At 38.5% G+C, this 15,767-nt stretch overlaps 4 protein-coding genes across 4 annotated transcripts; 2 read left to right on the forward strand and 2 right to left on the reverse strand.

The window, feature by feature from the left end:
* Positions 1-266: 266 nt before the first annotated feature.
* On the reverse strand, positions 267-1,774 carry LOC103524742. The gene is made up of 2 exons (XM_008489774.3): positions 1,522-1,774; positions 267-1,353 (listed from the first exon to the last, which is right to left on the reverse strand). Exons 1-2 carry the CDS (start codon positions 1,772-1,774, stop codon positions 983-985), a joined length of 624 nt encoding a protein of 207 aa, XP_008487996.2. The 3' UTR covers positions 267-982.
* LOC103524762 (cell division cycle protein 23 homolog) lies at positions 1,716-8,988 on the reverse strand. Its single transcript, XM_026820057.1, has 6 exons — positions 8,825-8,988; positions 5,917-5,945; positions 4,094-4,258; positions 3,277-3,523; positions 2,444-2,714; positions 1,716-1,906 (listed from the first exon to the last, which is right to left on the reverse strand). The coding sequence occupies exons 1-6, from the start codon at positions 8,986-8,988 to the stop codon at positions 1,787-1,789; spliced, it is 996 nt and encodes a 331-aa protein (XP_026675858.1). The 3' UTR covers positions 1,716-1,786.
* An 899-nt stretch (positions 8,989-9,887) lies between these two features.
* LOC103524741 (39S ribosomal protein L10, mitochondrial) lies at positions 9,888-10,955 on the forward strand. Its single transcript, XM_026820058.1, has 3 exons — positions 9,888-9,893; positions 10,150-10,260; positions 10,746-10,955. Exons 1-3 carry the CDS (start codon positions 9,888-9,890, stop codon positions 10,953-10,955), a joined length of 327 nt encoding a protein of 108 aa, XP_026675859.1.
* A 255-nt stretch (positions 10,956-11,210) lies between these two features.
* On the forward strand, positions 11,211-12,971 carry LOC113465504 (suppressor protein SRP40-like). The gene is made up of 2 exons (XM_026820064.1): positions 11,211-11,272; positions 11,855-12,971. Exons 1-2 carry the CDS (start codon positions 11,269-11,271, stop codon positions 12,406-12,408), a joined length of 558 nt encoding a protein of 185 aa, XP_026675865.1. The 5' UTR covers positions 11,211-11,268; the 3' UTR covers positions 12,409-12,971.
* Positions 12,972-15,767: the final 2,796 nt, after the last annotated feature.

A 15,767-nucleotide genomic window follows, 5' to 3' on the forward strand; every position in this document is an offset into this window, starting at 1 on the left:
TTTAAGCAAAGAAGATTTAGCCGAAAAAGAATCTAGCGAAGACGATTATGAAAGAGATCCGATAGAAGATGTAAGACTGTACCGCGCTAGTACTCTTGTACGGTCCCGCCTACTCTATTGCCTGAAATAATTGTTCCTGTGTATTTTACAAGTGTTTTTATGGAGCTTTTTTATGTGTATTTTTTTTGTCATCCTTGAATATTGTTGGAGAAACTTTTTATCGTATACTGCTGTCAATTTATGTAAGGAGAAGTAAATGTACACAGTTTTGGGAAATGAGATAATTATTATTTAATTAGAAGGTAGAAAAGGTAACTCTAACAAATATTTAGAAAACATTTCGAGAGTATGAAAAGCAAAATTTCATAATGTACAAAAGTTCGAATATGTTTGTTGCATGGTTTTTTGATATCAATATTTTTTCATGAATAAAAGTTTACTTGAGTGTTCACAAAATGAAAAAGTTGTGTGTATTTTTCTTTATCTTTTTCAAACATTTTCCTACTTTAGGAAACTTGAAGCCACACCATCTCATTTCACGCGAAGAAAGCCAGCCGTTCCAAAAACAAACCTTATCAGTGAATGATAAAGTTCGCATCGGACGGGAATCAAACCTAGCGCTTACAAGGCAGGCGCGCTACCTTCCAAGTTAAGTAGGCTTGTTTTAATTAGTGAAATAGTGTTGACAAAAGGAAGAGTAAAACCTGGAAATCTTGTTGCCCTGCCTTGTGTGTCTAAAATGAATCTTTTACCAAGGAAAAGTCTCAGAAATCTCATAGAAGAGGTTTGACAGAGGGAACTGTAACTGCCAAGGTCTTATCGTCCCGAAATCGAAGAGAAGAAGACAGGATAGGAAAAAGCCAGCCGTTCCGAGAACGAACCTTATCTCTTCAGGATAAAATCCACCCCGGGCGGGAATCGAACCCGCGGCCTAGCGCTTACAAGGCAGATGCTCTACCCACCGAGTTGTCTATTAGAACTTCTAATGGCTCCCAGTAGCACTGTTCCCACTCAATATAGTTTCTTCCAATAAGGACAAAGGCAGAGACACACGCAATGAGTTAACACCAGGGCCGGACATATCCATCTGACCCGTAACAGGCTCTGTTTGACCAGGCATGGTCTGTGACCTTTGACTCGTAGCGGGTTCCGTATCACTCGTAGAAGATGCGCTTAGTCCCGTTTGATTCGTAGCAAGTTGTCTCGTATGAACCATAGCAAGTTGTTCCATATGACCCGCAGTAAGTTGTCCCGAATGACCCGCAGTAAGTTGTCCCGAATGACCCGCAGCAAGCTGTCCCGTATGACCCATGGCAGGTAGTCCCGTGTGACCCATAGCAAGTCCCGTATGACCTATACCCATAGTAAGTCCCGTTTGATTCGTAGCAAGTTGTCTCGTATGAACCATAGCAAGTTGTTCCATATGACCCGCAGTAACTTGTCCCGAATGACCCGCAGCAAGCTGTCCCGTATGACCCATGGCAGGTAGTCCCGTGTGACCCATAGCAAGTCCCGTATGACCTATAGTAGGTTGTTCCATTTGACCAATAGCAAGTTGTCCCTTTTGTAAACCCACAGTAAGTTGTCCCGTTTCCATAGCAGGTTCCGTTTCATCCATCGCAGGCGTGGCCTGTCCTATTTGACCCGCAGCAGGCATGGTCTGCATAGCAAGTTGTCCCTTTTGTAAACCCGCAGTAAGTTGTCCCGTTTCCATAGCAGGTTCCGTTTCATCCATCGCAGGCGTGGCCTGTCCTATTTGACCCGCAGCAGGCATGGTCTGTCGACATCAGGAGAAGGCATCATCATCGGGGTCACTAGTAGCGAAGGGGTAGGCAGGATTGGCCGGGAATTTGCTGGATCGGGTGCTGGGCGGGACAGGATCTAACACCACGGCGCACTCCATTGGCTGTGAAACAAATGGAAAGTTCTTTATAACTTTATCCTAAGCAGATGGCTTTTTTTAAATTAAATACATATATGGCCAAAGTTAAATAAAGAAAGATATCGGTAGAGCGTCTGCTTTGTAAACGCTAGGCCGCGGGTTCGATTCACGCCCGGGGCGGATTTTATCCTAAAAGGATAGGTTCGTTCTCGGAACAGCTGGCTTTCTCCTATCCTGTCATCCTCTGTTCGATTTTGGGACGATAAGACCTCGGTTGTAACAGATCCCTCTATCTGAGTGAAATTTTACTATTTTATGATGAAAATTTTCAAGAATTAAAGAGTCTGCCTCTCATGTTAAGGGAGATGTTTAAATACATGGGTTTCTGTGTGTAAACACCATGGAATACTCTATGCTTTGCCTGTCAGGGTGTTGAAGTTGAAAATTCACATCTCCGTAATCTAAAGAAAGTCACGTAATAAAATACGGCTCAACAATGAGACGGTGCATCACTCATGTTGAGCAACGTCTAGACCTCTAGAAGTCTAGACCGTTCATTACCTGGGACGACGACTCATCCGGTTGTCGTTTCTGCGCGATGGATCTCAGTAGGGACTTGGCCTCCTCCGCCGTCTCCTCATGCTGAAGACATTTCTGCGCGCACTTGTACGCCGTATCCAGATTGTTCGCCTTGAGATGATGGTTGGCGAGGTATTTGAACGCGAAGAAGCCGCAGGTTTTGTCTGGAGGTGCCGCGAAGGTGTCGAGCTTGGACACGAATTCCATGAACAAATCAGCGGCGGCTTCCGTCTCGTTTAGTTTGTCATAGAGTCTGTGGGGAGAAGGAAGAGGTAAAGGTTAACGTGGCACAAGCATTGGTTTTAAGGATGGGTATACCATTTATATGATTTTTTTTATGTTCTATTGATATGTTGTATCTATAAGTCAAGTCATAAAATTTAGCGTAGTGTATTAAGGGGGGAATGGCATTTGTGACAATCATTTAAATTCCTTGCAAAAAATACCTCTTATTAAAACAAAATAATAAATAATAGGCCGCAGAAAAGGTAAAAAAATGTGTGAATCAATTTACGTTTATTACTTAGAATCAACAAAATTTTGCACTGATCCTGCTGAGATAGGACTGAAAAGTCCCTTTGCTCCTGCAGTCTAACCAAAGTCTCTTATAAGTATGTTGTCATTTTATGGGACACATTTTGTACATTATAATAATACCTTGATCAAGACCTGAGAGAGAAAAATTTATCAGGACACGAGGTACACAATAGGGCTACCTGGAAGAGACTGACAAGAAACGCCGACCCTATTGAAATAGGAAAAAAAGCTTAAGAAGAAGAACTCCTATCTTAGATAACATCATAATGTTTACTTACTTGGCTAGTTTAAACAGGGCCTTCCCATCGGCATCCCCAATAGCGCGGGACTTATTATAGCACTTCATGGCTTCCGATATCTTCTCCTGCTTCTCAAACGCTTCGCCCAGGGCCGTCAGCATGCGGGGGTCATTGGGCCTCACCATATGGGCCTGCTTGTAATAGTAGAGGCCGTAGTAGGGGAGGCGCAGGATCTCGTACGTTTGACCGAGCCCGTACCAGGCCCGATAGTCCAGGTTGTTGATTTCTGCAGAGAACGAGGGAATTGAGAAAATTATTACAAATACTAAAAAAAAGATCGTGTGAGAAAAAGAGAGGTTCAAGCCCACACCCTACAATTATGCCATGAAGAAAACTGCTTATGAAGTAGAGGGACATGGTCAGTCCAGGTATCTTATAATTATTATAATTAAAGGCCTTTTTTGGAAGAGTAAGCCTCTTTCAAACTGTAACAACGGAGGTCTTATCGTCTTGAAAACGACGAGAACATGAGGACATGTTAGGAGAAAGCCAACCGTTCCTAAGGCTAACGTGACAAGCTACCTTCCAATCTAACTAGACAGGCTTTATAACTGTTTAACGTATCTCTCAATGAAAATAGAGTAAATAGCGAAAAAGCCTTTAAGAAAGGCCCAAGTTTCACGAGATTGTTACAGAACAGATACTCGAACTTCTCTATGAATCAATCGTGTGGGGAGGCGCGCGAACGTCAATAGTTCAAAGCGACGTAGAGTGACCTCAAAACAGGGTTTTGAGGTCACTCAGACAGGGTTTTGAGGTCACTCTACTCTAGGAGTTAAACCTTAGCGTGACTTACCAATGGCTTGTCTATAACACTGGATAGCAGCATTGGTGTTTTTCATTTCCATATACTCATGACCTAGCAATGTCCATACGCCCAGATAGTTGGGATTCAGCTTGAGAGCTCGCTGAAAGTACAGTACTGCCTTCTGATGATCACTACGCAAGCTGTAGTAATTCCCTGTAATGAATCATTCGGATTTATCAATGAAAATTAGTTCAGCAAACCGTAAACCTTATTGAAAAAAAAACCTATGAGGTCACCCAAAGCCCAATGGAGCCATAAACATAAGGGGTGTAGCAGTGAAATGCTTTCCAAGCAGAAAACACTCTTTTTCTTCGCCTTTTCCCGCGTACAGATGGGGTCGGCGTTTTTCGTTAGCCTCTCAATCAGCCCTAGCTAGGGTGATTGCTTTGGGCTGACATTTGGTTTTGGCTACTAATTTCAAGAGTAGATACCCTTCGCACTCAACCTTTGCTATTTCTTTGGCAAGGAAAGGAAATACCGATAGTATAATAATAGAAAAAATGAGAAAACAAAGGGTATGATGAACAAAAAAGATGAAGATTGGTAATGAAAAAGACCAAGTCTTTTAAGAGAGTATACTTATTCCCCTTCATTCTATTTTACTTTCTATTTACTTTTTATCATTACAATGAGACTTGGAGTTTCTATCCTTTGGCATCTCTTGTGCTTGTACTCAATTGACTTTTTCTCATGGAGAGAATAATTTTTGGAGTATAATAATAGAAAAAATGAGAAAACAAAGGGTATGATGAACAAAAAAGATGAAGATTGGTAATGAAAAAACCAAGTCTTTTAAGAGAGTATACTTATTCCCCTTCATTCTATTTAAATTTCTATTTTTTACTTTCTATTTACTTTTTATTATTACAATGAGACTTGGAGTTTCTATCCTTTGGCATCTCTTGTGCTTGTACTCAATTGACTTTTTCTCATGGAGAGAATAATTTTTGGGAACAAATAAAAAGTAAAAAGGTGGAATTACCTATCATATTCTTTCAAATCAAAATAGCTCTTGCACATAAGATACAGTGGATCAAGAGGCTGAGGATTGGGAGCAGCTTTTGATGGAACTTTGACATCTCTCAATGCATAGTTCAACTCAGACAACCTGTAAAATAATAATGATTATTAAATTTAATAAATAATATTTTCAAAGCAATTTCTGTCTTTATTGTTGTTGCTTTTTCCCCATAAAATAAAAGTGAGGTGTGGAGAGCATAGTCATTTGTGGGACAGAGCCTCGGTGAGCAGAACACTTTACCCTATTTTGTCACATTATTTTTTATGCAATGTGTGCTAACGGTTGACAGAGAACTTACCACTTGGTACTTTGCAGAAGACCCCTGTTCTGACATTCTTGAATTGCTCCCGTTAGAGATGAACAAATATTTATCTGATTCAATTCACAACTTGTGTCCAACATTGTTGAACAGTCTTAGAAGTATTATCGGTGAAACGAAGTTTTAATATTTTAAAAATAAGCAACTGCAACGGAAAACCAATGGGTATCAGACTTCACCATTTTTTGAGGACAAAGACCAGTGATGGATTTCAGCTGGATTATGATTTATAGAGGACTCTGATCCTGATCTAGTTAGTTCAAACAAACTTTAAAAGGAAAAAGAACTTTTGAAGCCTTTGGCTAAATTTCTGAAAAGACTTCTGACTTCTGAAACTTCTGTTTCTGTTTGCGACTTTGCGTTGCGGTTTTTTTTTAAATAAATTTTCAAATTTTACCGCTCAATCCCGTTTTCAATAAAGCGATACGGCAACACTGGTTTGGCCGGCAACGATGCCCCGACGGCCATAGCCGGTAAGGCAACTAGTGGCAACATTGTAAGTGCAAATGCAAAATGAATGCAAGTTTTTTGAAAAAGTTGTGATAAAAAAATTGAAATTTTCCAGATTAAGGAGGAAAGAGGAGGATTAGGTGTGCAATAAAATACAGGGAGAAAGTTGGGAAGTCCAGGAAATCTTGGAAGCTGTCTACTTCCCCTGGCTTTTTTGCCTAGAGCTAATGTTCCCAATCTCTCGTCTAAAGTGCTAAGTTCAAACCCTGTCCGTCAGCATGATTAGCTCAAAGCATTGCATTTCTAATACCCTCAACAAGATTGCTCATTCGAGATGTTTTAATACATGGGTTTCTGTGTGTAAACACCATGGAATACTCTATGCTTTGCCTGTCAGGGTGTTGAAGTTGAAAATTCATATCTCCGTAATCTAAAGAAAGTCACGTAGGTAATAAAATACGGCTCAACAATGAGACGGTGCATCACTCATGTTGAGCAACGTCTAGACCCGTTCATTACCTGGGACGACGACTCATCCGGTTGTCGTTTCTGCGCGATGGATCTCAGTAGGGACTTGGCCTCCTCCGCCGTCTCCTCATGCTGAAGACATTTCTGCGCGCACTTGTACGCCGTATCCAGATTGTTCGCCTTGAGATGATGGTTGGCGAGGTATTTGAACGCGAAGAAGCCGCAGGTTTTGTCTGGAGGTGCCGCGAAGGTGTCGAGCTTGGACACGAATTCCATGAACAAATCAGCGGCGGCTTCCGTCTCGTTTAGTTTGTCATAGAGTCTGTGGGGAGAAGGAAGAGGTAAAGGTTAACGTGGCACAAGCATTGGTTTTAAGGATGGGTATACCATTTATATGATTTTTTTTATGTTCTATTGATATGTTGTATCTATAAGTCAAGTCATAAAATTTAGCGTAGTGTATTAAGGGGGGAATGGCATTTGTGATAATCATTTTAAAAACAAAATAATAAATAATAGGCCGCAGAAAAGGTAAAAAAAAAAAAAAAAAAAAAGGGGGAAACAATAGCTGTCTACTTCCCCTGGCTTTTTTGCCTAGAGCTAATGTTCCCAATCTCTTGTCTAAAGTGCTAAGTTCAAACCCTGTCCGTCAGCATGATTAGCTCAAAGCATTGCATTTCTAATACCCTCAACAAGATTGCTCATTCTTCAGCCAAGAAAGGTATCTGTGTTTGTTTATTAATTAAAACTTTGGTTAGGTGCCTTCCATAACATTTGCCTATTGGTGTGGGTTTGTTTACCTATGGGATAGAAGACAATGAAACTTGGCCTAATGTACCTACTACTACCACCATGCACTTAGATCCTAAAAATAGGGTAATTATGCAGAAGTTACGTCCATGGAAAAGAAAAGCTCCTTTTTGTATTTAACCTAACCCTATAATACCACTGGTCACTGCTTGTTTGTGCCAGTTCCTTTGGTAGCAATATTCCACGGACGTGACTTATGCACAAGTATCAAATTTCTCAAGCCAATGTCAATTCTGATTATCCTCAGTTCCATTAAGAAATAATTTCTCACAGAACAGAATACCTATACCTTGTTTATCCTACTCAAATAGGACTAAAAAAGTCTCTTTACCCTAGGAGTCTAGGTAATAAACAAATGATGTACCTATTACTCTTGTCCCTAATGTATTTCTAAAGCTGTGTCTGCACTATTTCCTGAAACATCCACTTTTTTTTTCCTATATGGCCTCAAGTTAATGCGAGTCAATAGACCTGCCTTCATAGGAAGGCACTTGTGCAATGTTGTATCAAACCATTTATCCTGTGTTTTCAGATTGTACAGTCAATCTTGCCAGACAGTTCAGCAGGACATGTGTTTTGGAAAGAAGAATCAACACTAGAAGGCCAAGACCTCCTTGCTATGAAAAAGCCTTGTTTATAGAAATTTCCAAACCCAAATTTCCTCCAAATCCTGAATATCTACTTCCTTCTCATGAAAAATGTCAGAAAGCAAGAGCAAGGCAATGGCTAATGGAAAGAAAGGGACTTAATGAGGTGAGTTGTACATTATTGTAGTGTTTTATTTTAGTCGTACATTATTTTAGTTTTTTAGAAGAAGAATGGAGCTACCCCCCAATTAGAACTTATTGAGAGGAAAAAAATTGGGATGGGAATGAAATGATGAATAAATCAAATAAAATTACCTGGTATTTGAAAATCACTCAATAGGTAATCAGTAAGAAGGCTTTTTTTTAATATGAAAACTCGAGATATTTTCTTTTCCTCTATTTATCACTTGCTGCTCTCAAGGAATCAAAGATAACATCTAAAAAAATTGTAAAAAAAAAATGCAATCAATAATCTAAAATTTAAGAAAGAAAGACAAAGAAGTACATTGGTAGGTACTTGAAGAAAATTTGTGTGATGGGTAAATGATAAAAATAGAATACACTCAAAATAATATGTACAAAGTATCAACTTCAAGGCAATGAGATTGATTCTGCATGTTTTCCAAAGAAAAAAAGAGAACCTTTCTGTAATAAAGCAATGTTAGTTGTGGATAAAATTCTCAAGGTTCTTTTTTCCTACCCTCTGATCAGTTCTGATGTGATTTAATATAAAGAAAATGTGATGGACATTGAAAAATAAAACATACAATAGGTACATATGTAAAAATAAAATTTCGAAATAAAAAAAATAATAATAAAATAAAATAAATGTTCTGATGAATAAACAAATAAATTGTATGCAATCTTCTTCTGAGTCCTTCACCCTTAATAAGAAGGCTCTTGTTTTAAAATCCAGGCTGCCCTCATCCATCAAGTTGTGAATAGTTTTCTATTCTTGATGGCTTTTTATTTTTTGAAATAAGAGTTCAAAGTATTTGTGGCTTGTTTTGTATTGCCCAAATTCTTTCTCATAAAAGTTTCTATCATTTGAACTTGTTTCTCATTATCGTGCACTTTCACAGTCATGTGCTAGGTAGGAGAGCTCGACTTTCATTTCCTTGATGTAGAGGAGATTCGAATAGGTATCCATGTTATCCAGACAGTAGGGGTCAAATGTTCGCACCTCTTTGAAACAGTCAATGGCCGAGTCTACCTCTGTAAAAAACATACTAAGTTAACAAGATTGGGGAGGGCTCTCTATAGGCTAAAAAATGAAGAAGAATTCATCTGAAATGTTTGTTTGAACTTTATATTTAAACTATAGAGAAAATTTGTAGGGAATCTACAACTTTTAATATCTCATATTAATTTATTTAAATTTTAAATTTATTTAACATATTTAAAACCACTTTAAAGTTAACCCATCAACACTCCATAAAGCTCACTTGAATCGGGCAAGATCTTTTGACTGCTTTTCTTTTTCTTGGACATTGTGCAGTTATATCTGAAAACATAACAAGGAATTTCAGGTATTGTGCAATTTTCTTAATCACCTGTAGAAAATAAATTAGGTATATTGTGTTATCCCCCCCTTCCAGTCCTACTGTAATTATCAGCTTTAGATACTAGGAAGTAAATTAAATTATAACTAGCGAAACAAATCAAATTAACTTACCAATTTGACAAAAGCACAGATGAAACACTTTCAATTTTTGAACCCAAAAGAAAGGTTTCAGAGAGACTATGATCTGTGTACTTTGTGTAAAAAGACAGAACAGTAGGTAACCTAGAAGAGATCGGTTTGCTTTGGATCACTCTTGGACAGGAGTTTCTAAAAATTAACTGAAGATGATGATCCGGAAAATCCGGTTGATTTTTTTTCCGAATCAAGAGAAAAAAGTTCAAATTATTCAAATTTTCGCGGGTTTCATTGTTTTTCAAATAAAGATCATTTCACACGATCAAACGTTTGAAAGCGGACTCCAGACTCTTTCTACTCGTTATCGAGTCGAATCGTTTCTGATATTAGGTACATTGGTACCTATTTTTTGTTCGATCTTTCTTTTATTTTATGTAAGTAAGTACCTACTATACCTTACCTTCCTCTCTTTTTGTGAGAGCAGAGATATGAAGGTTCCTATAGAATACATTTTTACTTTCTTTTATCCATTGCCGCTCTCATTACTTTTCCTCTAAGGTAGTAGGTAGGTACCATGATAGGTATCTACACATTTGAATTTTCTCCAACCAAATCGTAAGCAAAGGAACCAATAGAGTCTTTGATTATTTCACTTTTACTCTCATTTATAATATTTTCCTAGATACCTTACATACCCTTCGAGTTTAATATCTTTACCTGATGTGTACTCCATTTTTTTTCTGTTCACAGGAGAATATATTTCAAAACATTTTGGCAAAAGAAATTCTGGCTCGCTTTGAGGAATCCCAGATGATAGCCATTGTACATAGAAGTTCTATGCTAGCTGAAGTAAACCGTGAGGTAAAGTAACAAGGATACGATTTTAATTCATGTCCTTTTAAGGCCCGTTCCCACTTATCGTCAGTTTCATCAGCCTGGTGGAAAATGGAGACATGAAGGTTTGAAGGGGAATCTCCTTCGAAATACGAGTACAATCATGTCGATGGTGGATATCGAATCCGTGACCTTCTTCTTGACTAGCAAGTGCCATTACCACTGGAGTAATCGTACCCTCAGCTAGCCTACTGGACTTGGAAGGTAGCGAGTAGCGCGTCTACCTTGTAAGCGCTAGGTCGCGGGTTGAGCTAATTTTATCCCAAACAGATAAGGTTCGTTCTCGGAACGGCTGGCTTTCTTCTATCCTGTCTCCCTTCTCTTTTCGCTTTGGGAACCATAAGACCTTAGCAGTCACAGTTCCCTCTATCAAAATTCTTAAAAAATAGTCATAAAAAAAAATGTGCCCCCTAAAAAATAACACCGTTCACTTTTCTTCTTCCCTACATCAGGTAAAAGTGGTATTCAAAAGAGTGGGCATGACCATGCTGGACCGCTATGGACGTGCTACTATAGAGAAAGCACTGACCAATACCAAGTACATTTCTATCATGCCTTTGTTCAAAGTAAGTGAGGCCATTATTGTAAGTCCGGAGGCCAAAGTGGACGTCCTCCTGAAGACATTGAAGAAAACGCCGCAACTAACGTTGATGGGTAAGTAAGAGCGATTCTAGCGTATTCTAGACTTCAAGAGAACCATAGTAAATCTTCATCATTATATGTATGTCTGTTTTCTTCTTCTGGTCTGGTGCGTGACTTTAAACAGGGAGTATACCAGTCTCAATCTCCTTCGCTAAAGAAATAGCAAAGATTGAGTGCGATAGGCATCCACTCGTAAAATTTGTAGCCAAAACCAAATGTCAGCCCAAAGCAATCACCCTAGTTAGGGCTGATTGAGAGGCTGACGAAAAGAGTCCAGAGGCCAAAATAGACGTTCTTCTGAAAACATTGAAGAAAACGCCGCAACTAACGTTAATGGGTAAGTAAGAGCGATTCTAGAGTATTCTAGAGAACCATAGTAAATTTTCATCATTATATGTATGTCTGTTTTCTTCTTCTGGTCTGGTGCGTGACTTTAAACAGGGAGTATACCAGTCTCAATCTCCTTTGCTAAAGAAATAGCAAAGATTGAGTGCGATAGGCATCCACTCGTAAAATTTGTAGCCAAAACCAAATGCCAGCCCAAAGCAATCACCCTAGTTAGGGCTGATTGAGAGGCTGACGAAAATCGCCGACCCCGTCTGTACACGGAAAAAAGGTGAAGAAAAAGAAGAAGATGTCTGGTTAAGGGAAACCCTCTTTAGAAAACTTTTGTAGATCTCTTGTGACAAGCTCAGACTTTGACCCATATTTCGTATTTGTTCTTATTTCTTATCTCAACCAGATCCTTGCTCGAGAAAATCATATTCCGAAAAAGAAAAAAGTTAAAAAAAAAATATGCCTTGAAGTGAGTAACGGAGTGTAAAAAATGTACTGTTTTATTTCGATTAAGGTTGTTCCACCGAAGTGACTTTTTATGGGAAAATAATAAAACGTCTAATATATCTCCACTTTATTTCAGCCACCATCGTGGACAATCGTCTGCTGAGCAAAACGGAAACGGAAATGTACGCCACGACCAATCTGGCAACACAGCAGGCCCTGCTTGTGCAAACCATATCCAGTGTTGCCACCTCGCTCACTTCTCAACTCAATCATCACTCGACAACCCTGGTGTCTTATTTGGACCAACACTCCGGCACTGGTGGTGAAGGAGGAAGTTCGGCTAGTGAAGCGCTATCTGGTAGTGAAACCAGTGGTGGGTCTGAGGGGGAAGCCACTAGCAATGAAGCCTCTGGTGAGAGTCAAGAGAGTGCTAAAGCTGCCTCTAGTAGTGACAACCAAGGTGAAGCCACTTCTAGCAATGAAGCCTCTGGTGAAAGTCAAGAGAGTGATAGTGCTAAAGCTGCCTCTAGTAGCCAAAGTCCCACTGAATCCGCCCCTGGTGGTGAAGTCTCTAAAGCTGCCTCTGCTACTGACAGCCAATCCAGTGAAGCCGCCCCTGGTGATAAAGTCACTGATGGTAAAGAAACTCCATCTACCTCTGATACGGATGGAGACAAGAGTAGCCGCTAGATTGACAAGGTAGATATATGCATATCTTCATATTGTAGACTCCTTAAGTCCAAACTTTCAATGGGGTTTAACCGTTTAACATCACTGTATGGTTTTTAGTGACAAGGGATTTACTCTCCCTTCGGCGAAAAGCTACCAGCCTTCTCGAGTCCTCATATTACCCTCTCGGTCTAAGTGTCCAGATAGCAGATATCTAGTCATCCATCCGGAGAACCACGCACAACGTTGCTTAACTTCAGTGATCTATTGGGAAGTCATGTATTCAACGTCCTGTGGCCGCGCCGCAAAGTACAGTCAAACCTGTCTAAGTGGGAATCCAAAAGACCGACATTTTTTTCCCCACTTATCCAGGTTTCCCAGTTAAAAAAGTGTCCTACTTAGAGAGGTTGCCATGAAGGGGCCACGATTTTTTCCCCAGTAATCCAGGTTTCCCACTTAGACAGATTCGACTGTACTGTAATTCATTCAAGTTTCAATAACAATACAAACGGGTTTTTATTTTGGTAAACAAAATTGGCTAAAAAAAAGAACTTTATTGAAAAATACAAAAGATTATCAAAAAATGTTGTTGGTTGTTTTCTATACATAAATTTTCTGTCTGCAAAGACTCGTTCTATCCCATGATCAAAAAACCGTGAAAAAGCCTGTTTTTTTTTCGCTGATGACAAAGGTGGAAAAAACTTAGCTCTTCGTATAGGTAATGTCTCGAAATTTTCTAGTTCTAATATGAGATGATACATGTTTCTCCGTACTAAAATCATAATCATAGCATAAACATACCTAATCACATTTTTTCTGTCCGTACCTACTCGTTAGAAAAGAAATAAGTTTCTAACCTCGTAATAAAAATAATCTCCACTCGACAAGTTGTGACAAATCATCAAACAATGATATGGAGCCCCCCTTTTTATGAAAAACAAACAAATCATGAGAAATTAAAACGTTTTATCATCATAATTTCTAAAAGAACTCAGGGAAGTGACGTATTTTTCACATTGATTTCTTTTTTCAGTGTGGCAATTGTGGCATTCAGAGTTAATGTTTTGAAAAAAACATGGTTAAACTCCTCTCATGTAAGGTCATATGAATTTTGAAGAGCTCTTTATGTTCGATTGTTTTTATTTTAGTCTTCGAAAAGAACAAAGAAACATTCTGAAGTGTTCATTTACACAAATGGGTAATACTTGTATGTAGAAATAGGTAGGTGTACGTACCTACCCTACACTTTCATACATTTATGTAATACTCAACTCGTATACCTACAACATACAGAAGTTCTGTAACAGAACGAAATTCAAAAGAGAATTCAGGGAAATGGTTCATAGGTATCGTTCATTTGCTGTAGTATTTGTAAAGAAATTTTTTAACCCATTTTGGTACCCGCTCTTCACTAGCACACCAGAAAGTAATTAAAACAGTTGCAAAGTAATGCACCCAAAAGTTACCCTTAGGTTAACCCTCTCTATTATTAGCTAACCAACCTCTTTGTATAGGTAAAGTGGTTAGCACGATAGAAGTTATTGGTTCGAATCGAGGTACCTAGGTATCAAATTCATGTTTTAATCGAAGAACAACTTTTGTAAGAAGCAGTAAGCAGTCATATGTTTAACACAATTAAAATTCTTAAATATGATACAATGTTCACACCTGCACTATATTACTGTACAATTATTACACCTGTAGTTAAAATATGCGAGACCTTGGTTGAACTTCCGGGGTAAAAGGGCTTTCCAGTCCCATTTAGTAAAAGCAACCTCAGTGGTGTAGTGTCTAGCACAGAGGTTTTTTTTTCCCCCCAAGAAGATGGCAGAAAGCCAGCCGTTCCGAGAACGAACCTTATCCGTAGAGGATTCATATTGTTCATATTTTGGATAAAGTTCGCCTCGGCCGGAACCCGCGACTTACCCTGCAAGCTAACTAGGCTTGCACAATGAACTTTGAATCTGGACATGGGTGGTTCATGTCAAAATCAAATTTGGCCTGGGTATTTTATACTGGGGGAGCGACAGTAGTTGTGATCAATCATTCATGATATGTTAATTCATGAATGATTCCTATAAACAAGGTAATAATAATATTATAATTATTATAATTCCTATAAACAAGATATAATAATATTGAGAACATGTGTGATTCTGAGTGAATCACACAAATTACAACTTACTTGTTTTTCACTCTCTGCGATGTGCGAACGTCAAAACTGTTACTGATGATGGACATTCGTCGAAACTTGGCTTTCTTCATGTTGAAATGCATTCTCGGGAACTAAAACTTTCGGGTAACTTCTAAAATGAAATGTGCGAGAATTTGGGGCCGATTATAACAACATGGGTTTCAGATTGGACACTGAAGAAAAGGGTCGATTTTTTAAATATTGCTAAAGATCTCAGTCCTGTCAATCTTCTAACTATTCCCAAAAACTTTTGGTATTCACTCAATAAAAAATTAATCACATGAAAATATCTCACTTTATTACATCACATGTGTGTCAAGTTGTGTAAAAACTTCACGTTGTACTTGGATGGAATTCTCGATTGTTTTTAGAAAGCTTGTTTGTTTATCAAGTTGAAATATTACAGAGTCTGAATTCGACCAAAATTAATCACTAAAAAATGTGTACTTAATTAATTGAAAAATTGTCAAAATATCTCGTTCTTCACGTTATTTTTTCGCGGCGAAAAAAACTGTGGACGCAATATTTTTTCTCCGTCACAGCTAGAGAGTCGAACAAAAAACATTAACACTCACGTCCTCGCCACGGTTTATTATGTGCTTTGTGTGTAATTACTCAGAGGTTTTTTAATGACACAGGGAAAAAAAACACATGAGAGTTAACTAGAAACATAAAAAAATAAAAAGAGAATTTGTTTATTCAGTTCCGAGTTGATAAGAACCAAGATGGGACTCGGGTCATATTTTTTTACTTTTATCGGACTTCGAAATGCCTTGTGATTGGTTGTCAGAAGCACACAATGTTCAAACCGTTGACAAGTTGCGAGCGTTTTTTACTTGTGTGGAAAGTACATAACACTTGTATTACATTGCGCTGCGAGAGTGTAATACTTGTTTGTGTTTTATGGTATTGTTTTTTTTTTTTTTTTTTAAATTTAGTTTTTTAATGCTCCGGGCTTAACCCTTTAGTTTAAGGGGTTTTACGCTTTTGACACAATGTTCAAACCGTTGACAAGTTGCGAGCGTTTTTTACTTGTGTGGAAAGTACATAACACTTGTATTACATTGCGCTGCGAGAGTGTAATACTTGTTTGTGTTTTATGGTATTGTTTTTTTTTTTTTTTTCTAAATTTAGTATTTCAATGCTCCGCGCTTAACCCTTTAGTTTAAGGGCTTGTACGCTTTTG

This window comes from Diaphorina citri, unplaced genomic scaffold, assembly GCF_000475195.1.
Source record: "Diaphorina citri unplaced genomic scaffold, Diaci psyllid genome assembly version 1.1 scaffold118, whole genome shotgun sequence".
NCBI lineage: Eukaryota > Metazoa > Arthropoda > Insecta > Hemiptera > Psyllidae > Diaphorina > Diaphorina citri.